The sequence below is a fragment of the Garra rufa genome, chromosome 22 (genome assembly GCF_049309525.1).
Source record: "Garra rufa chromosome 22, GarRuf1.0, whole genome shotgun sequence".
Taxonomy (NCBI): Eukaryota; Metazoa; Chordata; class Actinopteri; order Cypriniformes; family Cyprinidae; genus Garra; species Garra rufa.
The window spans coordinates 16,927,758-16,953,584 of NC_133382.1; the positions used below are offsets into that span (position 1 = coordinate 16,927,758).

Here is a 25,827-nt window from a genome sequence, read left to right on the forward strand (position 1 = left end):
ATTTTATGATGTTTTTACCATGTTTACTATTGCGTAAAATTCCTAATAACCTATGCAGCCCAATGTTGTTTTTCTTTTACTGTGTCTCCAGTATATCAAATCTTAGATCATTATTAAACTATGCAAGCTGACAAAATCTACAATGCTTAGCTGATAAAATGTCAATAATTATATTCCTTATCTACAGTACATTCAGAGAGCAGTTTGGTGCTCTTGGATCAGCGTGTGTATAAGTGCATGGGAAAATGGCTTCAAAAAGCGCACATCTGCGTTGTGAAGGTAGGGATTATCTCTAGACGGCATTCAGAGAGCTTTTCAGTGCTTTACACTGAATATTGTATCCCACCCCACTCTACCTTCCCTTTAATAGGATAACCCCAACGTCTAATAAAAAGCACATAATTTGTGCCATTCCAATGCTCGCCTCAGCCATGCAGCAAACGCAAGCCCCGCGGAGGGCAGATACACAGACGGGCAGGTTAATGATGACACAGTCAGAATGTCAGGGTGCCGAGGGCACTCCATTCCTTCATATTACAGAGCTGCTGGAAACAGCTTAATGGACAGGATCCGAGGCCAGAACGCAGCGTGAGGGCAGAAAGACAGCGAGACAGACACGGACGAGTGGGACGCAGGAGAGAAAGAGAAGAAAAACCTCTCCTGAGGGGATGGTCATTCTGAAGGCAGTGATATCCCTCTGGGTGGGAAGAGAGAGAATGGGTGTGGAGAATAGAGGGATGCTGTTAAAAGCCAGATTTGGGATCAGATACAAAACATGAAAATACATACAGCAGATCTCTCGCTGGGATGCAGGGCTCAAATACAAAAATGTGTAGATTTTTAGGGACATCATTTAATAGGAAGACAAACTTATTTTTCACCCTGGACCACAAAACCATAAGGGTCAGTTTTTTTTTAATTGATCTGAATCATCTGAAAGCTATTGATTTTGTTCAAATAGGATGGGATAGGAACATTCAAACATTCACAGATGCTCCAAACTGGGGGGTGAAAACTTTTGAACAGGATGAGGATGTCCAATTTTTTCTTATTTTGTTGAAATATCTTTTTTTCCATTTAGTACTGCCCTTCGGAAGCAACAGAAGATACTTTCATGTTTCCCGGAAGACAAATTAAACACAATTTACCTTGATCTTCAAATTCAAAAAGCTTTCACTCCCCGGCTTTTAAAGGGGTCATCGGATGCCCATTTTCCACAAGTTCATATGAATCTTTAGGGTCTTTATAAAAAGTCTGCAATATACTTTGGTAAAAAATTCTCAATAGTAGTGTAAAAAAACACCCTTTTACCTTGTCAAAATCAGCTTAGCAAAATATCAGCTCATTTTATTGCATTGGCCATTTAAATGCAAATGAGCTCTGTTCGCCACGACATTCTCTGATGTGGGATTACAAGCTGTAATGTGTACTTTAGCCACATTTAGCCGCGTTTAGCCGCATTTAGCTACATTTATCGGTGAAACTTGCCAACAAGCACATTATTAAGAAAGGCCATTTGCAAAGATGCATAAAAAACCCTTATACTCACTTCTACTGTGGGTGAAGCTACATCACGAATGATTTACACGAACTAGACGCATATGTAAATTGGGATCGACACTTTCCTTTTAAAACCGAAAGCAATGTTAATCGTCTGCGTTTTCGGCGGCTCAGATGTCGGGAGTAAATGACTGCTGCTATGTTCATTATTACATCCAATAACAGAACACCTCAATCGCTCAATTAGAGTCTTCCTCTGCACCTGAGTCGACACAATGGCGATCATATTCGGACTGTTTCAGCTCGGTAAGGGCGGGTCTAAGGTAAGACGCTCATGTCAATCAACTGTTTCGTAGCACCGACAAGAAGCTGAGAATGACCTGATTTTAAAAAGGGGATTAACTTTTAAAGACCACTGGGTGGATTTTTATCATTGCAGGGTGGTTGTGTACACAAACTACCAACACAGATTAATGTTCAAACAACATATAAAAGTTCGTTTCACATACGATGACCCCTTTAAGGCATCGTGTTTCCTTCTGGAGCATCAGTGAATGTTTGAACCTTTTTTAAATAGTTGTGTTTGAGTCCTTCAGTTGTCCTCAGTGTGAAAAGATGGATCTCAAAATCATACAGTCACTGCTGGAAAGGGTTCAAATATGCAAAAGATGCTGGAAAACTGAAGAATCTACAGGACCTGGAGGGTTTTTCTAAAGAACAGTGCTCAGTTTAACTGTAGAGAACAAACAAGGGACTCATGAATAACCATCACAAAACAAAACAAAAAACAGTCGTAGATCATCTAGGTGACCACACACAGTATTAAGAACCAATGGTTCCTAAACTTCTGAAGGGGGTTATTTTAATAATTTGAGCTATTATTTTCAGCTATATGTAAATATCTTTTATGTAAAATATCTTAATCAGGACAGTACTAAATAAAAAATAGCATGCATTTTGTATGATCTCTCTTTTTTTGTTAAAATTATTCACATTTTCACAGATTCTGCATGGGGTTCCAAAACTTTTGCATGCCACTGTGTGTATTTGTAACTTTATTATTACAAAAACTTTGTAATTTAAATGTTTGTATACAAATTGGTTAGTTTCATCCTTCAATATTATAGTAATGTTGTACCAACTGACTCTCATAAATATTTTACAGCATTAGTTATGAGATTTTTTTCCTTGAGAAAATCTGGCATGTACTGTACCTGATATATATCCAAAATAATGAATCGAATCGTAAATTTAATCAAATCACAATATTGTGAATCAGGATCAGAATCTATTCGAATTGTAAAATTTGTGTCAAAATTCCTATTACTATTACCTGTGCTGTACATTATAACATCTATAATGTCTATAATGCATTTCTCTTTTTTGAAGTTCCTAAACATTTTGATTGGAAAATATTGTCATTTTTGCAAAACAATGCTATTCGAACTAAGGCTTCTAAGACCAATAACAAAACATCATCTAATATCTTACTATAGGGCCAGTTTTACTAACATCTTGTGCCAGCGCAAACCACCTCTTGGCGTTTAAATTGTACTGTCAGGATTTACTAAAGATGCGCAGTGAAGAATTAGCACTGAAAAGGTGTGGACACAGTTATTTTTGCATCTGACCTTATTTAATATGCATTTATAGGAGTGAATCACGCAACACATTTTACTAACATTTGTGCTCGTCAAATTACTGGCATTTGTGTTATGTAACGCCTATTTTTTTTTTTTAAATCGCTTGAAATGACTGCAATTATTGTTGCTAGGAGGCACCACAGAGAAGAGAGAGCACGTGGTAGAGGTATTTTTCCACATGTATTTGTATTTGAATGGCAGAACAACACATTATTCGAACATATCGTTTGCCAAGCCATGTTATTTTTAATTTGCTTCAGGAAATAAAAGACGACTTGGAACCCTCAACCAGTCACGCAATACCAGGTCTATCAAAACTTCTAGCAAACCTTAATTTTTTGGGCTCTGGTTCTTTTTAACATACTGTGGCCTCTTTATTTCTTTATTCTAATTAGCAACTATGTTAATTTGCGCTGTGCTTGGTATATTGCGTTGGTTGATATGTAAATGAGATGTTGCATCTATGCTCTTTAATTTGCGCATTGTTAGTAAATCACCCGCAGAAATTTCCCCTTCCATCGGCGCTTTTTTGGAATTGCACTCTCGTGCTCATTTGCCCTGTTTAGTAAAACTGGGCCTAAGTGTGTTTGTGAGTCACATAGTGCTTTACATACTAAACATTTCGTAAAGGCTGCTCTGAGGACAGCAAGACTGCCGTCCAGATGTAGATACCGAAATACTGCTGCAATAAAACAAAAGGGAATCAGCAGAATGTTTAAATGCTTTTTCCTTCTGTAACACCCAGTCAACGGGCTTCGGTTCAAGCACTTGACATTTATCGACATTTCAAGAGTTTTGCTCAGGTCAGGACGATGCCGACCTTAGTTTCAGCTGTGCAGAGATAATTCAGAAGAGCGACTGTGAGTAAAAGGCATTTCCTCTTTTGCTGGGATGCTGGTCTCTATTTTCCTTGTAAACAGCTTGGCTACTCTGCCCAGAGGGATTTACTGAGGCCACGCTGAGAATGGAAGAAACATCTGCCTGCTGAAGGTGTTCTGTTGTTTCCTGTCCTTGGTGCTCCGGCAGCAGCGGTAAAACTGTCACTGCGGTGAAAGACTCATACAAGGGGCCTTGGATGCACTGTTTATGACAAGAAAACTCAGTTCTTTGCTCTCAATATAACATAATCACACTATTACATGTCACATTTAGTTATGCTCCAAAACCTAGCGAGCTGCCTAGAAAGGCAGCATTTTAAGGCATCACAGCTGTGCTCCCAACGGAATCCAAGATGGTGAACAAAGCAAAAGTAATGTAAATTTAAGAATACTCTTATTTTTTTAATTAAATATTAATGCTCAAAAATTAGCGTTAACACAGGCGATTAATTTTTCCAGCTTAAAGGCGTTAAAAAAATAGGTGGAGCTAGGGTTGGCCTCCCCACTCATAACTGCTGCTTCTGTCTCTTTTTTCTTGACAAGAATTGCGTTTATTTAGACACAGTATGTCTTTACAACCACATCAAACAGGAGACTTTTCAGACATGCTGTTTTATTTACTACACTGAAACGTGCTTGCCACTCACGGTCTGCCGCCTCAATATGTGAATACAATGTTGTTGTTTTTTAAAGAAACCATTGTCGTGTCATACACAAACAGAAACTTAAAGGGATAGTTCACCCAAAAATGAAAATTTGATGTTTATCTGCTTACCCCCAGGTCAAGATGAAGGTGACCTTGTTTCTTCAGTAGAACAGTAGAACAAAAGCTTTTTAACTCAAACCATTGCAGTCTGTCAGTCATATAATGGCATTCAGTGGTTACCAAATCTTTAAGAGTAAAAAAAAAAAACATACACAGACAAAACCAGAGACAATTGAGGTCTTCAGACATATAATGATCGGTCTGTGCAAGAGGTAAATAATGATATAAATACTGAAGAAACAAAGTCACCTTGGATGCCCTGGGGGTAAGCAGATAAACATCAAATATTCATTTTTGGGTGATCTATCCCTTTAAAAGTCTTCACAGCAACTCATAATAAAAGTTCGGTTTAACTTGAAGAAACTGTGACAGAAATAGTAAGGAATATTTACCAGAAGAATTACTTACCAAAATGTATTTACCAAAAAAAAAAAATGTAAATACACAACACAGTATTTCTGAAGAAATGAAAATCAATTAATTTGAATGCTTTTAATTATTACATTTAATTAAACAATTAAAATGAAATCCAGAAAAATAACTGAAAACAGAATTTGGTAAAAATAAAACTTAATTGGGATTAAAATGTACTTTTTGTTAAACTTTTAATAAATTGCTGTTAAATTGTGTAACTTTCATTATTTTAATTAATTAGACATTCTTTTTGATTAATAAAATGTAATTCAACCTTTAAAAACAGAGTCTAAAAAAGAAAAAGAAAAAAAGAAAAATTTGGGAAAAAATAAAAACGGAATAGTACCATTGTTTGTCAAATTTTTGTGTGCAAAATCCAGTCATTTCAATAGGAATCTATGCGATCAGACATTTCAAGTGAGTGGAAAAGTTTTCCTCATGCATATTTCAAAATGTGACCCTGGACCACAAAACCAGTCTTAAGTAGCACAGGTGTATTTTTTAGCAATAGTCAAAAATACATTGTGTTGGTCAAAATGATCGATTTTTCTTTAATGCCAAAAATCATTTAGGATATTAAATGAAGGTCATGTTCCATGAAGATATTTTGCAAATCTCCCACCGTAAATATATCAAAATTTAATTTCTGATTAGTAATGTGCATTGCTAAGAACTTCATTTGGACAACTTTAAATGTGATTTTCTCAATATTTGGATTTTTTTGCACCCTTAGATTGCAGATTTTCAAATAGCTGTATCTCTGCCAAATTTTGTCCTATCCTAACAAACCATACACCAGTGGAAAGCGTTTTTATGATTAATAAAAAAATGACCCTTATGACATTTTATGTGTTCAAGTCGGTCATGCGAATCTGCTGCGTTGACCAAAACAAAACCTGTTTGGTTTGAAATCGACTTCTGTGTGAGCTGTGCGTCATACATCACTACACTATTGTCAACAGACAATTGACCCTTTTTGCCTGCAAAATCTAGCAGAAAATTCACTAATGCGTCAACACCTTAAGTAAAGCAGTCTAAATTAGTCACTTACGAGATTCCATTTCAGCAGCCTATGTAGACAGCAAGGCATCTCACTAGGTTTGAAACTGATCTACATTCTCCACCCCTTGCTGTCTCCCGCTGTCTCCTTTTTCTGCTACAGTGTGCATTTCCCATAGGCAGGCAGGCAGTCAACACCCACTCCTCAGACCCACCCCACCTCCTTATTCCCCAGGCCCTGAGGGGAAGCAATCAGAAGGCAGATAATAGCCAGCAGCACACTGCACCTGCATCAGAGAGCCTCCTCTGCTCCGCCGGATTTGAAAAAGCCTCAAGATCAGTTTCCTGACGCCCCACTTAATTACTGTTTGACCTGTTGCAAACTGTAATGCTTGATGACAACAACATATTGTAAAGGAAGAGCTTCAAATGCAAAACCAATCAGCTGTTGAGTGCTTGGAAATGAATGAATGAAAGAATTCATTCTCCTTGTTTGCCACTGTTTTAACAGGACTGAAGTAAATTAAGGCTTAAGCTTTGGCACTTCAACAAACTGAAGAGACACCATTTCTGAAGAGTTCCTCCCAATATTTTAAAATCAAGCATTCCCTAGATAAATTCTATATAAAACATCTTTCAGTTGCTAAGTGCTTATTTGGTCCCCACTGCGTATAATTAAAGATGTTCCCTGAATTCTTTCATGTCTGGCTTTAGATTTATTGCAGAGACAATTAGAGTAATTATACTGCTGCAGTCTGGTCTGGCTGTTGGTGGCAACAGTGCTGGCAAGGCCTGACTTGTGCCCGACATGTTTTCTTATTTTCTCATACTTAATTGCAAAAGCAGCATCATTTTTTGTCAAGTTTAAATCATTTACTGTAAACCAGGGGTCTTTAACCTTCTGAGACCAATGCCCTTTGGTAGATAGCTAGAGACCCCCTGTTACATAAACTTGAGTGTCACATTTTAATCCAGGCCTATAATAAAATGCATAAACTACCAAAAATAATGCACTCACATTTGTTATGAAAGTCACATTGGAAGTGCTTTAAATATTCATTACTAAAACTAAGTCACATTTTGCACATTTTAAATTAAGGACAATTTAACTTTTAGCAGAAATTTATCTTCTTAATATTCTAAGTTGGCAAAAGTCATTGAACGTAATACTGCATTTAATTTGATGCTTATTTTTAGATCAAACTATCATTTGCAGACCCCCTGCAGTACATCTGCAGACTACCTGATTGAGACTAATGCCAACCTCATCTCTATAAACACATATTAGATAACTCTCTGTTTGAGAAGTGAACACATCACAATTGCAGTTCTTTTATCCAGAGTAATATTTTAGTATTCCTTCCAGCCTCCATAACAAACATCAGGCTCAGGTAAAATGCAGCCGTAAGCAATGAACAGGGGGGAAAAACTCCCTGAGTCTGTGGTAAGCATCCCTCCATGAAATTAGGTAAATTAGTGGGTGGAAAAGTAAAGCGAGAGTTGATAAGCAGAGCTCCATAAATTAAAGGGCAAGAAAAGACCCAGCCCTGGTTACAACAGTCTAACGTACAACAAACATTGTTCATAGTCGTTGCTTTCACTCCTCACTTAAACACAAGGGCTTGCCCTCCAAGAGTGTCAGTGGTTTAAAAGGTATATTCCTGGTTCAATACAAGTTAAAAACATTCAACAGTATGTTGTTTTGAAGGAGTAGTTCACTTCCAGAACAAAAATTTACAGATAATGTACTCACCCCCTTGTCATCCAAGATGTTCATGTCTTTCTTTCTTCAGTCGTAAAGAAATTATGTTTTTTTGAGGAAAACATTTCAGGATTTCTCCCCATATAATGGACTTCTATGGTGCCCCCAAGTTTAAACTTCCAAAATGCACTTTAAATGCAGCTTCAAAGGTCTTTAAACAATCCCATCCAAGAAAGAAGGGTCTTATCTAGTGAAACAATGTACAATTTCTATACTTTTTAACCTTACACGCATCTTATTTTCTCCTCTAACTTCAAAATCATCCTACATTGCTACAGAAGCACCGATTAAAGTGTTTACAAAGTGAACATGCAAAGACGTACAAATGCCCTTGGGAGTTTGGGAGTTCCTTTCTGGGAACTCGAACTGCGTCATCAACGCTTTGGGGAACGCCATTGGCGGGCCGCACTCTGAACATGTCTACAACCAATGAAACGACGGGAGTGACGTCACCACGCCTGTGACGTCACTCCCGTCGTTTCATTGGTTGTGGACATGTTCAGAGTGCGGCCCGCCAATGGCGTTCCCCAAAGCGTTGATGACGCAGTGTCTCGTTCCCTCAGGGAACCAGGGTTACATTCGTAAGCTGAGACGCTTTTTGACATTACCTAACTGTCATAAACCTGAAATGTTTCCCTCGAAAAACCATTTTTTTTTACGACTGAAGAAAGAAAGACATGAACATCTTGGATGACAAGGGGGTGAGTATGTTATCTGTACATTTTTGTTCTAGAAGTGAACTACTCCTTTAACATATAATATAATTTGATTCACCCCTTTAAAAGCAGAAATGGGAAGCGTATATAAAAGCCCAGACATTAATTCTGCTGTTAAATATTTTGTATTATTTGAGTTGTAAAGAAATGTTTTCTGTCATTTGAGGGTTTTAGGTGCTACGTTGTCATAAAAAAGGTAAGAAAGTGATTTTTTTCACACATTGTTTACATCTTATGGCTATACTTTTGAAACAGTGAGTAGTTAACATTTACTGACTGGCTTGTTTTAAAGAAAAATACAGACAAGTCAGACAAGAAGGGACTTTTTTTTGTGGTAATCAAGATTAAGCCACAAATACAGACAAATTAACTTAACTTGATTGAACATGGAAAATCCCATGTTTATTTGATTCTTTTATAGCTGTGAAGAAAGACAGACAACTGTAATCAAATCAAAGCAGACTAAAAAAGACAAAGGCTTCTGTTCTGAGATCTAACACAGTGAAATATAGCTTTGGTCAAAGGGTCAAAATACCCTTAAATTCAATTTAAATCACATGCTATTGACCATGTGGTGAGAACATGGAATCCAGTAGCTGGCCAGGCCGTAGCACAATGGGAAACATATCGGCCACACTGCGGAAAGCAGTGCCAGAATCGAAATCGTTAAACATTTATAGGAACAGTCTGAGATGCTTTTATAGAGGGTGAAAAAAAAAGGTTTGTGAGAGAAAGCTTGGATTAACTACAGTTTTGATGCTGGCTTGGTTTGAAGAGTTCATATTTTCCAGCTATGTAGAAGTTCCCTTCATAATTCCCTGAGCATAGACACAAAAGACAGGGGAAAGAAAGAAAGAAAAAAAAAACACAAAAACACATTTGCTAGGCTGCAAGCTCTGAAATCCTCAGCAGTCCCACTGTTTAGAGTGTAGTACGTGGCGTACTGCCTTTCTGAAGAGCGAGTAGATTACAGGCTATATAGATTATAGAGGAAGGGTAGACAATAGAGAAATATCCTGCATCTCCCTCTCTCTCTCTCTATATATATATATGCAAAGATACAGAAAAGTGTTGGTTTGAGATATAAGCTTGTAGTGTGAATTTTCATTGACTTTCTAACCCAAAGAACTTCATACAGTACATCTTACTCTCAGTATGATTCATTAGGCTTATATAATGTGTGTTGGTTAGACTGCTTTTTAGAAGGCACTGTGCTTGTGGAGACAGGGATTATGGAGAACTTTGAGACTTTTTGGGTGTTGGCCTTTGTGAAGGTGTGTCTAAGCGTAAATTCTCCTCCGCACGACAAAGCCATTTTCTCTGAATCCTTCAACCGAGCAGCAGCATTATTCTAATACCCAAATATAATGGTTGCACACTGTTTTGCATGATTTGAGATTAGACACAAAACCACGTGCATCAACCAAAAATGAGATTCCAAAGCTCATATTTGCATATGCTGTACCACAAATGGGGTCACATGTTTTCTCAGGTCTATTGCCTATTTCTGCAATCCTGAGTAAACAGATCAATGAGTTCCTGCAAGCTGTTTTGCTCTACTGCTGTTCAGTCATTAGCCTACATCTCCCTGTCTAACAGCCCATTAGAATTACGCCTTGGGTTAAAACGCAGACAGTTGTCACTCCTTCAGTTTTAACAGATGTTAATTCATTGTTAGGTCATGTTATGCAGTACCGTTCAATTTCTTTGACTTCTGAAATGTAATATATTTGAGTTTTAAGGAGGTATTTCTAAAAAAGGGTATAGCAGACATTCAAAAAACATGCTCTGGTAAAGCTCAGCCACTTACACTTCAATTCATTTTGACCTGGCAATCAAATTAACAGAATGGAACCTAACAAGATGGAAATTAACAGCTAAAGTTAGCCATTGCTCAGTGAGAGACTGAGACCTAGCTTACACGACAGTAGCTATGTTTCCACCACCTTGTTTTTAATGCGCTTTTTGACGTATTGCATCAGAAATGAGTGATGGAAACTGCAAATAAAAAATAAAAAAAAACACAGCATAACTTGACTAACCAGCAGACTGTTTTCACTGCATAGCATCTGAAATGTTGTTATGGTCGTTTGTCTGATTGAGCCAAAGTCTTACACGACTGCGTTCCCAAACAGCAAGCATCCACCTCTGAAAGCAATGACTGCATTTCTTGTGTTTTGTCTGCTTTCTCTGAGTCGAAAGTAATTATATATGAAAAGTATTACATTAAGTGGCTTCTCCTGCTTTTCTTAGCAATATTTAGTGCCAGTTTATCAGAAAGTGACATTTTGTTCTCTTTGAACGTTTTATGTGATATTAAAATTTTGCGCATCAGTTACATTCGCAACTTTAGATGGAAACATAGCTAGTGTCAACTTCTTTTTGGTCAGTTTTTTAACTGTTTTTTTTTTAAATGCTAATATTATATCAGTTTGATATTGTGTGATTTAATCAAACAAGACTGAATGAGAAACCAACAGTACATTATCATTTTTAAAATCCATAGCTAATAGTTATGTTTGTGAATTATTATATCAAGTTGCTTCTCCTGCTTTTCTTAATAATATTTAGTGCCAGTTTATCAGAAACTGATGTTTTTGTTCTCTTTGAACACTTTATGTGATATTAAAATTTTATGCATCAGTTAAATTCGCAACTTTAGATGGAAACATAGCTAGTGTCAAGTTCTTTTTGAAATCTGCTGTTTTCCAATTTGATAATAATAATATGAAATGTTTTTCGAGCACCAAATCAGGATATGTGACCCTGGACCACAAAACCAGTCTTAAGCAGCACAGGTATATTTGTATTAATAGTCAAAAATACATTGTATGGGTCAAAATTATCAACTTTTATGCCAAAAATCATTAGGATATTAAGTAAAGATCATGTTCCATTAAGATATTTTGTAAATTTCCTACAGTAAATATATAAAAACTTTTTATTACTAATATGCATTGCTAAGTACTTAATTTGGACAACTTTAAAGACGATTTTTTCAATATATATATATTTTTTGCACCCTTGATTCCAGATTCAGATTCAAATATTCCAAATATGCCAAATATTGTCCTATCTTAACAAACAATTCATCAATGGGAAGCTTATTTATTTAGCTTTGTCAGGATTATGTCTGTGTTTTGTCCTGTTCTGTCTTTCCTAGTGTTTTTCCCCCTCTGTTTCTAGTTGTTATGGTTTAGTCCTTTTCTCCCCCCTTCTAGTTTTGTCTGTGTTAGTTCAGTCTTGCCCATATTTGTATTTCCCCCTCGTCATCTTGTTAGCTTGTTTGTGACCACGCCTTGTTTTTCAGTGTATTTAAGAGTCTGTGTTTGCACACCCTGTTTGTCGGTCAATGATTAAGTTACTTCCGTTTGTGATGTTACATGTTCCCGTTTAATGCTCCAGGTTTTTGTTTGTTATTATAATCAGTGTTTTATTTAATAAACTTATGTATTTTCATTTACTCCGGTTCTCCTCCATCTCCACTCCTCAACCCCGCCTGATTGTGACAGCTTTCAGATGATGTATAAATCTCAATTTCAAAAAATTGACCCATATGACTGGTTTTGTGATCCAGGGTCACATATTAGAATAATTTCTGAAGGATGTGACATTAAATACTGAAATAATGCCAGCTGAAAATTCAGCTTTGCCATCACAGGAATAAATTTCATTTGAAAAAATACTTTAAAAAGAAAAGTTATTTTAAATTGTAATAGTATTTTATAATATTACTATTTTTACTGATTTTTTGATCACACAAATAAGCCTAGGCGAGCATAAGAGACTCAAAAAATCTTGTAAGATATTCTATAAAGAAAAGGTTGTATCCTAGAATATATATTCTATATAGAATTTTTTTTTTTTTCTAAAAACTGAATCAGCATTTCTAATAAACTGTACATTTTTCATATCAGACGCGAGTGTACCTGGGGACATCTGGCATTCGCTCAAAGCAAAGTGGTGAAATGAATAAAAATTCAGCCCATGTTCACTTAACCGTGATACTGTGATAAATGAAAATAAACTAATATGAATTCAGTCCTTCAGTCCAAACTGTGAGTTCCAATATATTAAGACACATGATGGGGGGCATAAAAATGTACTGCACAGCAGGAATGACCTGACGAAGCTATTCTCTTCGCTCTTGATCTTTCACTATGAAAGTCTACGAAGAGGAGCAGAGAGCTCCCAATGCAGAGGCTTAAGAGGTACAATGCACTATGCTTTTCCTGGATATAGTGAAGCGCTTATCTCAACACAAACAAGTATCTGCAGTAATCCTGAAAGAGGCAGAAGGAGAACTATAAAGAATGTGAGAGAATAAGCGACAGAGGCAGGGTAAGAGGGAGGGAGTCCGCCTGCTAACACAGATTAGTTGTGGGCATTTGAATCCAAGGCCAGTTACATCATTTATTTTGTCTACCCATGCTCACTGTTACTCCAACACAAGTGAGAAGAAAGTAAAGAGAAAAGTCAAGGCCATTCAGCCAAGCGGGCCACATCCTCCACAGATCAGAAAACTATCCCAGAGTCGCGCTCATTCAAAGCTAAGCTGTAGAACAGATGTCCTCAAAGCTTCGCTTGAGTTCATAAGCTGCAGCACACTACAGTGAACTACGCAGATCCGCAGAGTTAGTATTGTGCACTTGGTTGTCACCCAGTTGTGTGCATTCTGTTGTCCCCCAATTATCTCTTAAATTCAGCATTATGTTTCAGATACTCTGGGACATTCAGGGCCAATTAGAGAGTTTGTCCTACTGAGAAGAGATAAAATCATGCATGTAGCGCCTGTGCTGTTATAATTAAGAGTGACAATCAAGAATTTTAACAACTGTGAACACAGTATTTTACCTTGTGCCTCATTATCAGCTAATTATTCCCTGAGGTGCTCGACTGACAGTAACTACAGGTTATAAAATAGATCTGTTTGTGCTGTTGTGCTCTTGGTTGCCACTTATATATGCTCCTCTGCTTTTAGAAGTACACCAACAAACACTAAATAACAGAGATTAACTGATATTTTAAAAAAACAGCCAACTGAAAAACTAAATTGTTAATTATAAAAATGCATTTCAAAATCCTTAGACCAAAACAACAAAATAAATAACACGCTTTACAAATAGTATTAGTATTTTTAAAGGAGAAGTTCACTTCCAGAACAAAAATGTACAGATAATTTACTCACCCCCTTGTCATCCAAGATGTCCATGTCTTTCTTTCTTCAGTCCTAAAGAAATTATGTTTTTTGAGGAAAACATTTCAGGATTTCTCTCCATATAGTGGACTTCTATGGTGCCTGCGAGTTTGAACCTCCAAAATGCAGTTTAAATGCAGCTTCAAGGAGCTCTAAACGATCTTAGCCCAGAAGGAAGGGTCTTATCTAGTAAAATGATTGGTTATTTTCAGAGAAGAATTACAATTTATATACTTTTTAACCTTAAACGCTCGTCTTGTCGAGCTCTGCGTGTACTTTGTGTATTCCGGTTCAAGACAGTTAGGGTATGTCAAAAAACTCCCATCTTATTTTCTCCTCCAACTTCCAAATTAAGGGTGTTTAGATGTTCACTTTGTAAACACTTGGTTGGTACTTCTTCAGCGATGTAGGGCGATTTTGAAGTTGGAGGAGAAAATGAAATGGCCTACCATAACCGTCTTGCACGGGATACACAGAGTACACGCAGAGCTAGACAAGAAGAGCATTTGAGGTTAAAAAGTATATAAATGGTCTTTTTTTTTAGAAAATAACCGATAGTTTCGCTAGATAAGACCCTTCTTTCTCAACTGGGATCATTTAGAGCCATTTGAAGCTGCATTTAAACTAGGAGAAAAAATAGATAGTTGAATCAATTTTTTCTCCTAGTTCTTTTTAAGAATTTAAAAATCGATGAATAACATCAAACTATAACATCAAAGTACTGCGAGAGCGATTTGAAAGCATGCAGAGCCATCTGCTCTCTCAGGGCTCCAGACGTTTGCGACCTTTTTTTCTGCCGGCGGGACTAATTTTTGTGAGTGGTCACACTGGCGCGACTACTGCGTTGTTCAACTCATAAGCGCTGCCATTTATGTTGCATATGAGAAACATCTAACGACAAACGAAACAAAAAACAAAACTATACTGACCGCAGCACTGACCGTTTAACAGCTTGGACTGCATAGCAAACAAGCTTGTCCTAGCTCAAAACAACTTTACTCGAGAGCCCAGTTGATTTTGTGGCACTGTTGCTGCACAGTGCTGCGAGATCCAGTAAGAAGTGTTTGAATTCGCCGCACATTGAAAATGGTTGCTGCAAGATCCAGTAAGAATCACTGGAAATAATAATACATTATTAATTTTAGGGTTTGTACAACCTTTGAGAGAGATATTCAAGCACCTTTTTAATGACTTTACAGCATTTAACATAACTATTTCCAGCACTTTAAAGCTCTAAAATGATCCAATTTGAATGTTGTTTTTAATGGGATGACCAAAATATAGGTCTACTTTGTGGTAAACTAAGTAAAATTTGTTTAAAATTGAACTAAAATGGTTTGCAAAATTACATAGCACTTTATTTTATTTCAGAAAGTATTTTTTTCTACCCCCATTGTTGAACATTTGAATGGGCAGACTAGCGTATCGTCCCAGCCCTAATAGCAATATTGAATCGCAATACTTGTAACATTGAAGTTACATACATATCGTACATATCGTATCGGCACCCAAGTATCGTGATAGTATTGAAACGGGAGGTAGGTGTATCGTCCCATCCCTAATTTAAACTGTATTTTGGAAATTCAAACTCACGGGCACCATAGAAGTCCACTATATAGAGAGAAATCCTGAAATGTTTTCCCCAAAAAACATAATTTCTTTACAACTGAAGAAAGCCATGAACTTCTTGGATGACAAGGGAGTAGGCAAATTATCTGTACATTTTTGTTTTGGAAGTGAACTTCTCCTTTAATATTGTTATTATTTTACAATGTACACTTAGCCATTAGACATAACTCAAAACAAAAAAAATACATTTGAGACCACTTAGACTGCAAAACAACAACAATGTATGCCATTACATTTATTTTATTCTTTGTTTTGGGCTATGCCTCAATGCTAAGTTTCAAATCTTACATGGTTCTTGACAATTAAGTTAAAACTAAAACATCCTTTCGAACACACAGTGGCTTTATAATCTTTAGAGATCCACTAAATGATGCCAATGTTGAAGTATCAATTATCATAAGATGTTAATATTGATCAAATCGATTATGTGGCCTGTACTTTAAAAGACTGTCATGAAAGACATATCTTGGATAGGATCAGATCTGTGGAAACTATACTGTGAGGGTGGATATCATTAACCTTGTGGATACACAAAACCTCGGAGCATTCAGACAGTAATAAATTATGACAGACACCCCTGAAGCACATAGTTCTGTGCCTGTGAATCTAGCATCAGTATAAACCACATGAATAACTAAGATGCCTTCAGCAAGATCCTGTGGCTACTAAATGGCATAAACTAAATGCATAAAGACATGTTAATGGCACCGGGTCTTTACCAGATTGACAGTTGGAGTCACTCTGTCCAATCTGCTACTGGTCAAACTCACTGACTAAGCCCATGGCTGTGTTAAGGGTGCTCAGGACCACAGTGTTAACATTTGCAAGAATTCAGCCCACAATGTACTTGTTTATATAAAACTGGGATAGAATAAAGCATTTGAACATAAAAAATTACACACTTCAGCTTTATAGATTTTTTCATTTATTGTGTAATTTAATTGCACTGCCTTTTCAGTGTAAACATTTCACACACAGTACAAAATCAATACAAACTAGAAAGTACAGCAGACTGTAGTTTGTATTATATGCATAAGTGATACATTTAGTGGTGGATTATTTGCTTTGAGTTGAGAGAGGCTATTTTCAGTGCCAGTCTAGCCCTAGTTAATGTTCCAGCAAACACTTAAAAAAGTTCCCAAAGTTTGCACAACATAAGACTTCTTAGGTAGGTGGCTGGGAGCTATTTTCATACTTTTTTTGGATTTATTCCAGTAAGGCATTAAGAAATAAAAGCCTTTAGATTGATGTTTACTTCAGATACCCACTGGGCTTTTATAATTTTTTCTCCTGAGCGGAATCAAATTCCCTTTAAAACAAGTCGGCAGCCTTCTCGGTAACATCCCTTCATAACTGTTTTTCATATAATACGTGTATTATATCTACAGCTGTCTACTTGAAATTGAAAAGAATGAAGTCTTTAAGAAGTGTTTGTCAAGATCACTTTACAGTAACATATGGACATCATTATGCACCACTCTGTTTGTTGTTAGGATGACAAAAAGTTTTAAAAGTTAATTTTTTGGTTTGCTTCAGTGGTCTAACAGTGCTCATTAATGTCAGAATGATTGAGATGGTCAATCAAATAAAAAAAATAAAAAGGCCGACTTTACTATGCACAGAAGCCAAGTTTTAGTGTGAATTCTAGCGTGATGCTACAGTTTTAATGGCGTGAATGTGAGGTAAGATGCACACAAATAAACATTTAATATTGGCTAACTTTGTTAAAAGATAGACAGTAATATCCAGTGATGTAAACAACGCCACTTTTTAAAAAAATTGAACTCTCTTTTTGGAATTTTCTGATTTTGAATTGAAAATAAATAGCAATTTTTGTGATTCATGTAATGTATAATTAAATTCAAAGTGACAAGAAACATTTTTAGCATATGGAAATGGAAAATAAATAAATTCTCCTTTATTTTAACGGATATATTTCCATATATATATTAAATAATTTCAATTTATTAAATTAAGTAACTGTCAGTCACAAATAATTATATATGATTATATTACATATACACTACCAGTTAAAATATGTTTTTTTAAAGATTTTTTTTTCAAAAGCAGTAATATTGTGAAATATTTTTACTATTTAAAATAACTGCTTTCTATTTCAATATATTTTAAAATCTAATTTATTTCTGTGATCAAAGCTACATTTCCAGCATCATTACTTCAGTCTTCAGTGTCACATGATCCTTCAGAAATGATTCTAATATGCTGATTTGCCGTTCAAGAAATATTTAATATAATTATTATTATTATCGATCAGGATTCTTTGATTAATAGAAAAATCCAAAGATCAGAATTTATTTGAAATAAAAAGTTTTTGTAATATTATGCACTATATTCAAAAGCTTGGAGTCAGTATAACTGTTTCTTGGGTGGGGGGGCGGGAAATTATATTAATTAATACTTTTATTTAGCAAGGATGCTTTAAATTAATCAAAAGTGATGATAAAGACATTTATAATGTTATAAAAAGATTTCTATTTCAGATAAATGCTGTTCTTCTGAACTTTCTATTCATCAAAAAAAGCTCAGCTGTTTTTTGAGCAGCAAATCAGAATATTAGAATGATTTCTGAAGGATTATGTGACTGGAGTAACAATGCTAAAAATTCAGTATTGAAATGACAGAAATAAATTACATTTTAAAATATATTCAAATAGAAAACAGTTATTTTAAATTGTAAAAATATTTCAAAATTGTACTGATTTTGCTGTACTCGGAATCAATTAAATGTATGCTTAGTGAGCAGAAGAGACCTTTTTAAAAACATTAAAAATCTAACTGTTCAAAAACTTTTGACTGGTAGTGTATTATTAACTATATTAACCATAAAAGTTTAGTATACTGTAATAAAACAATGTATTCAGCTATAAAGCACACAGATGCTCTAGAGTAAACAACTATCAAAAAGCTGGCTCTAGTAACATCTCTTTCTCCTTATACTGTCTGAGGTGAAATTCATACCTCCAGTACAAATTTTGCATTAGCATCTCTCATCTGTCAAACAGCTAAGCGAGCAGCACCAGAATGACTCATCAGATTAGTTTAATCAATGACAGCATGTTTGTCCAAAAATCCCGTCTAGTGTGACCAGGGAGGAGCTAATTATGGATGAAGCATGTCAGTGTTTCTGAGGAAGCAAAGCTGTAGTCAGCTACATGGTGGATCATCACTAATGGAGGTTTCATGAGTGAGAGGTAACAGGCAAACACTCATTCATCTGATTTATTTCATTCAATCTCTCTGAAACGCACAGTCATGCAGGTATGAGAGATGTTCTTCCAGTATTTCTCAACTGGTGGATGTGGACAACAGGGGAAAAAAACAAACTATATTAAAACAGCATAACAATATAATTAAACACAGTTAGGCTAACAAAATAAATACAGTAAATAGGCCCCAAAAAGCCAAAACTACACTAAGTAAAAATTAGTTCACTTGTAAGTTTTTAAAGATATTTCTGCTAACTTTTTAATAATACTCAATTATGGTACCTAAAATAACACTTGATCAATGGACAATCTGGGTCTCAAAGCAAAACCAGTTTGGAACCACTGCTCAAAGTCTGTGTTAGAGTATGTTTATCGTGTGATATTTACAAGGACATTTGAAACAACAGAAGCAGATGAGAACAATTGTGTTGCTGACCCTTTTCCTCTATGTCTCAGGACAGAGGAAGATCCATTTTGGAGCATTTCATGCCTCACAGAGCAACCTTTAAGACACGTCTGTTTACTATTGAAATCTCCTTTATCTTTAAATAGTGCTTGAGCAATGATGCATTTAGAAGAGCTCGCCTCTCCTACATTGAGTTCTTGTATCTTTTCTTTATTAAACCTTGAGGAGCCATAGTGTGGAAGTTCTTAAAACTATCATCCCTTCTGATCTGTCCACCCACTAATCCACTCACGCATCCATTCATAACCGAGTTTCATTAATTCTGTTAAATAGCCGAAGCACTTCTGCGTAAGCAGATGCTTAAGCTGACAAACCACGTAAGAATTCTTACCTGCAAGCAGTCAAATTGCTCATATATATAGTGAATTATCTAACAGCCCACTGTTACTCTGCCAAAAACGTAATGAATAAGTGAAACATTTAAAGGATTACTGCACTTCTAGAATAAAAACTGAATAATAATTTACTTACCCCATGTCATCTAAGATATTAAGACCTTTCTTTCTTCAGTCGCAAAGAAATTAAGTTTTTTGATGAAAACTTCAAGGTTTTCTTCTCCATATAATGGACTTCTATGGTGCCCCTGAGTTTGAACTTCCAAAATGCAGTTTAAATGCAGCTTTAGAGGGCTCTAAAAAAACTGACAATTTATATACTTTTTAACCTCAAATGCTTGTCTTGTCTAGCTCTGCGTGAGCCTAACCTTTAATCTCAACAGATTGAAGGTTAAAAATGCAGTTTCAATGCAGCTTCAAAGGGCTCTAAACAATCCCAGCTGAGGAATAATGGTCTTATCTAGTGAAACGATAATATTACAAAATTATACACTTTTAACCACAAGTGCTCATCTTGTCTAGCTTTGTGATGCGCATGCGGACTCAGGTTCAAGACAGTTAGGGTATGTCGAAAAGCTCCCATCTCATGTTCTTCTACAACTTCAAAATCGCTGTTTTAACCTTTTTTTTGTAAAGGGTGTTTGATCTTCTGCAGCGATGTAGGATGATTTTGAAGTTGGAGGAGAAAATGAGATGGGTTTTTCGACCTACCCTAACTGTACTGAACCAGAGTGCATAGAGTACGCATATGCATCACAGAGCTAGACAAGATGAGCATTTGATGTTAAAAAGTATATAAATTGTAATTTTGTATCGTTTTTCTAGATAAGACCTTATTTCTCAGCTGGGATCGTGTAGAGCCCTTTGAAGCTGCACTGAAACTGCATTCTTGACCATTTTTAACCATTGAAGTCCACTATATGGAGAAAAATCCTGGAATGTTTTTTCTCAAAAAACTTAATTTCTTTGCAACTGAAGAAAGAAAGACATGAACATCTTTCTTCATTCTGTAGTTAAAAAATAGAAATGTTGGGCATGGTTGAGGCTGCTCTTTTCCATACAATGAAACCAATTGGTAACTATGGGTGTTTTTCTCTTATTTCTGAAGTTTAATAGCCCTGGTCAAAATTCGCTTTCATTGTGTGAAAAAGAACAGCAAGAGCATTCTTCTACACATCTACTTTTGTGCTGCACGGATGAAAGGGAATAATACAGGCTTGGAACGACATGAAGGTAAGTGAATGACGATAGAATTGCCTTTTATTTCTCAGCTAATATGATTAAGAGAATTAAAGCTGATTAGGCAATTTCCTCAGGCTGTACAGTAATAAAGGAAGGTCTGAGTGTGTGGCATATTTGAGCACGCAGGCATGAATCAAACGAAAGAAACTTGTTCTGCTAAACCACACATGTTGCAAGAACACGTCCTTGCCTGACTCCTCAGTGAAGGCATGGAAAGCACGTAGACAAATCAGTTTGGAAAAACAATATTTACAAAATGTAATTACAAGCAAAGGCAGAGATAAGTAAAGACGTTTGAAGTTTCATTGTGACTTTGATTATGTTAGCAATGTGCTGGCTGGCAAACGTATGAGATCCTGTCCTCAAGGAAGGTCGAGCCAGTCCTGGGTTTCAAACTATCAGTGAAAAAGGAGAACACAAGAGAAAAGATGATCTCAAAAGCAAGATGGGGGTGAAGTGTTTCGCTTGTGGCTGGAAGAAATGAGTGTGTCTTTGTTGGTCTGTGCTAATTATAGCAGGAACAGGCTGGGCTCAGACCTCCTCTCTCTAATAACATTTATCAGCTTCTTGTCACCAAAGACCCATTGTTCTCATCTCTCCTTAAATACACCCCAAGAACAAACCAAGAGCATCTCTGAAGCTCTGGGACACATTTATGCTCCTCATATATTGGCTTCCCTAATTCTGGAAACATTATTAGAATACAGAAAAACCGCATGGACGTTATACATTCATTCAAGGGTATCGATCAACTCTTCGATTTCATGCACACACATGGAAGAGCATCTCATAATAAAGTCTGTCGATGCTAAACCGTGTCTTTATGAATACAGGATGTCTGCAGTCTGAACACCAGCTTCATGGCCAATAAAGGCACTCAGCTGGCAGGACATACGGTCGACCGGCACATTAGTAATGATTCAGTCACCAAGGCCCACATCCTGTATACATTACTCTTTAGCCAGTGCTATGAAAAACCACTGAGGAAACAGAGTGAATCTCAATGAGAGCAATGAGACCACTAAGACATTAAATACTAATCTGCCACAGAAAGCATAAGCAGTGTCTGTGAAACCAATAGTTAAGGCGCATGCAGATGGAGGGGCTGCTGCTCTGAATCTGACAATGACACCAAAGATTTACTTGCTGCCATTTATAGATCCGGAAAATTACAGGGAGGCAACTATTATTTGCGCTGAGGGGTTGTCAAATCCATAAAAACAACCTCCCTCCCTTTGTAACCTACATTTCAAATGGGATATGATCCGTCCATTGTGGATCACTACGCCGACGACTATAAATCCTTTTTCAATAGCTCTGATCCGAGCATATTATCACACGATTATAATAACAGACGTACCCAAATAGAATTGAGCAGCTGAGCTAAAAGCACCACACAATGGTGTCCATCAGAAGATTTAATAACAGGGTATAGACAACTATACAGAACAGGAAAAATTCCCATAAGACAATCATATTCTAAACCTGGAATACAGAAGCAGTACGCAATAAAGATCTAAAAATCACTGATGCCGAGATTATAGATGTTCACACAATCATAATATTCAACCATGGGAAAATTAACAACTGCATCATCATTTTCCTATTACTGTATCACTTACTTCATGGGCTTGAAGAGCGCCTGGCCATAGTTCTGGAATGTCATGATGAGCTTCAGCTGCGTGCCTCCAGATTTCATTGCTACAGAGAAAATAAGAGTAACGCTTAACTTTCATATCAGGGAAATAACTTGAGCCTTTTTCAACCATTTAAGATAAGACTCATTATGCAAGTAACAAAAACAATGGGAAAATCCAATAAAGAAAATTCTTTTTTTCATCATTGCAGATGGTTCTAGTCTTCTAATTGATTATAAATAGTTTAAAAAAAACTATTTTGGACAGACACACTGTCCTTTTAGGGAAGCTGATAAGACCTTTTTTAAAAAAAAAAAAAAAAGCTTGTTGTAATGAATATGCAGGCAATCACAAACAGATGAAGGAAAACAAGGAGACACCGCCTCGAGTCACTTAAGAGGCTTGCTTTGCAATACCAGTTTTTTAAAGATCACTATCACCGCAGATTAACATGCAACTTTCTTCGAGTCCTTAGAAAGGAGAAATAAAATGTACAGTCAACCGGTCAATACAAATCAAACCCAGAGGGGTCTTGGATCATGCTAAATTTTTATTTCATGAGTTTATTTCATGATAATGACTGGGTTACTGTACATCATCTCACTTATTACATTGCTACTTAGTGAATAAAAGAACATAAATATTGATTTGAGGAATTCGTTTAGGTGCTCAGGTTGATATGAGGGATTTTGGTTGCTTAAAAAATACAATTTAGTGGTCATTATACAAAAATATTCTGACCACAGAATACAGCGATAGTCCAATCAGGACTGAGTATTCAGGAGAGCCGTGTAATAAGTTGAGATATTGACCTTGGGGCTTCACATAAATGCAGCCCATCAAGCACAAGTCTACTTGACGATATGCATGCTTGATACTTAGTAAATAAGTAAATAAAAGAACATTAAATATTGATTTGAGGAATTATTTTATCATCTGAGATGACAAAGTGCTCAGGTTGATGTGAGGGATTTTGGTTGTCAGGGGCACTTTTAAAAAATACAATTTAGTGGTTATTATACAAAAATATTTTGACCACAGAATACAGTGATAGTCCAATCAGGATCGAGTATTCAGGAGAGCCGTGTAATAAGTTAAGATATTGACCTTGGGGCTTCACATAAATGCAGCCCATCAAGCACAAGTCTACTTGACGATATGCATGCTTGGCAGGAGGTACTTTTCCACAGCATGGCGTTTGATTAAGTCTAAATTGCACGCTCTTCTCATTCATTTACCCTGCTGGAATCCACTACCAGTGAATCTCAGTCCAATTTTTATTGATGCATCCGCAGCCAGAGTGCAGGAAGAGTCTAGCCATTATCTTGGAGAAACTTTATTCAGCGAATCTATTTAAATCTGTTAGGAAGAGCAGCACTAAACGATGATGCTGCTGGACTCAAATCAAGCATCATAACAGTCACAAAATCACAAATGTGCAATCTTAAATACTGTCTTACCAACACTGGTAATTCTCTGCGACACTAGATCCTTCAGCATTGCATCTATGACCGGGTTGTGCCTGGAGTAAAGCTCATATCGGTTGATCCCAATGTGGAAGCGGAGCCAGTTTGGGTAGGAGTCTGAGGACATCTCGCCCGTAGGAGCATAATCCCCGTCTTTACCTTCCCCATTCCTACGGAAAGACAACACGTCCCAAATGCAACGAATGTTGTGCTATTTTTCATAAGCCATTCTAGAGATGACTCATATGTTGTTCTGAACCCCATGAGGTGTTTTATTTACATTCTCATAAACAAATGCATGATAACAATAATAAAATAACTGATAATAATGCTTGTAATAAATATTAACACTTTTTCTTTTTCTTTTTTTTACACATAATCAATATTATTTGAGGGAAAAAAACAATTTGTAAACATTTAGGAGTCTTGCAGGTGCTTATATGTGTGACAGAATGAAAAAAACGTTCTCAACCTACCACTCTGGGTTCTCTGCAGCTTTAGGGTCAAATCTTATATCAGTGTTGACATTGAATAAAGTGTCTTCGTCAGTTAAAGGAGGCAACGGCCTGGTGTAGAAAGGATGCTCAAACAGCGCAGAGAGCCTCGAACCCTTGAGAACTGCGTTCTTCAAGGTAGAGTCCCGTGTTGCGTGCCTCTTCTCGTCACCTGTCAACTGCTCAAATCTTTTCAAAGCCTCGGATCTCTCCACAGCGGAGATCTTTTCCAGCGAGTGAGAGGACAGGTTTGAGTTCGGCTCGTTGCTGAAGTCTTGAAGTATTCTGAGTGTGTGTTTATTAGGCCAGCCGGACTCTGATCCCGGCTTGGCTCGAACCTTAGCCCAGTTCTGCGGCTCTTCGCTGGGTGTGTGTGAGCACGAGCACGCGCTACTGCTCCGTCTCTCCAGCTTCGGTAACAAGTCTATCATAATGTGCATAGAGCAGGCTATAAGAAACACCATCAGAATCAAGACGCGGAATTTTCTAAAGAGGATCATCTTTAGGGTCTCCTGTTCGAGAAAAGACTTGTTTGGAATGGCAGGGATAAAAGTGAGCAAGCGCACTACATCGCCAATAGTACATAAAACACGGGCTCCCAATTTTATGAGAAGAACACATGGAACGTTTTCGTTTTCATTTGCCAGTTTAAGGACAAAAAGGAGGATTTATTTAGCAAAGCGCCTCGTCCACATCCATGCGAAACAATAATCCAGTTATTTACGTGCGCTTGCGATTAAATTCCTCCCGTGCAGACGCGAGAACAATCTCCGACACAATCACTCACAGTCTATTTGAACGTTTAATAGCTGTAGATATTTGCGAAATATAATTAAGTCAAGCCTCGTCAGATAAATGATCCACAAAAGTGCGTGTTCGCGATGCCGCCGCGGTCCATCTCACATCTGTCGCTATTCATGCAACGCAGGAGATCTCTTTCACAGCTGCACAAGTTCATTCGCTCTTCTTATCCGGTACAAATCTAGGCTGTTCAGTCGTTGAAAGCGATGAGACGCATGGCAGCCCTGGCAGGTTTCGAGAAAGTGTGGCATCGCACCTCCTTCCGTCGACAAATGTGATCTGTGGAGAAAGTTTCAACGTTTCTTGCTGAACATCCAGCTCATGTGATGGTGATGCTTGCCCATTGACAGGCGCTTGAGGAAATACCTCTGTCGGATGTTCAGGGTGGGTGTGTTAAATATCATGATGCTCAAGCCCCTCGCACATAGAGGATTGGCTGAGCTTGAAAACAGCAGGACAGACAGCTCAGGCTCGCTTCTTCCTGTAGCGTCAAATTGTGCAAGAAGAGGGCGTCTGAACACACACTACTACCCATTATTGTCTGAAATGACTTTTTAAGATGTACTTAACACGCACGCCCTAACCACTCTACCACCTATTTTGGTGGAAAATTTCTCCATTTCACATGGAGCAGTTGACAAATAGGCATACTGCG

At 36.9% G+C, this 25,827-nt stretch overlaps 1 protein-coding gene across 1 annotated transcript in view; it reads right to left on the reverse strand.

Moving 5' to 3' along the window:
• Nucleotides 1-25,558, reverse strand: part of fam20cb (FAM20C golgi associated secretory pathway kinase b) — a 72,190-nt gene extending 46,632 nt beyond the window's left edge. The window contains exons 1-3 of the mRNA XM_073828399.1: nucleotides 24,354-25,558; nucleotides 23,872-24,047; nucleotides 22,397-22,475 (exon numbers count right to left, since the gene is read on the reverse strand). Coding sequence (XP_073684500.1) covers nucleotides 22,397-22,475; nucleotides 23,872-24,047; nucleotides 24,354-24,871 — 773 coding nt within the window. The 5' untranslated portion in view covers nucleotides 24,872-25,558. The remainder of the gene's footprint in view (nucleotides 1-22,396; nucleotides 22,476-23,871; nucleotides 24,048-24,353) is intronic.
• Nucleotides 25,559-25,827: the final 269 nt, after the last annotated feature.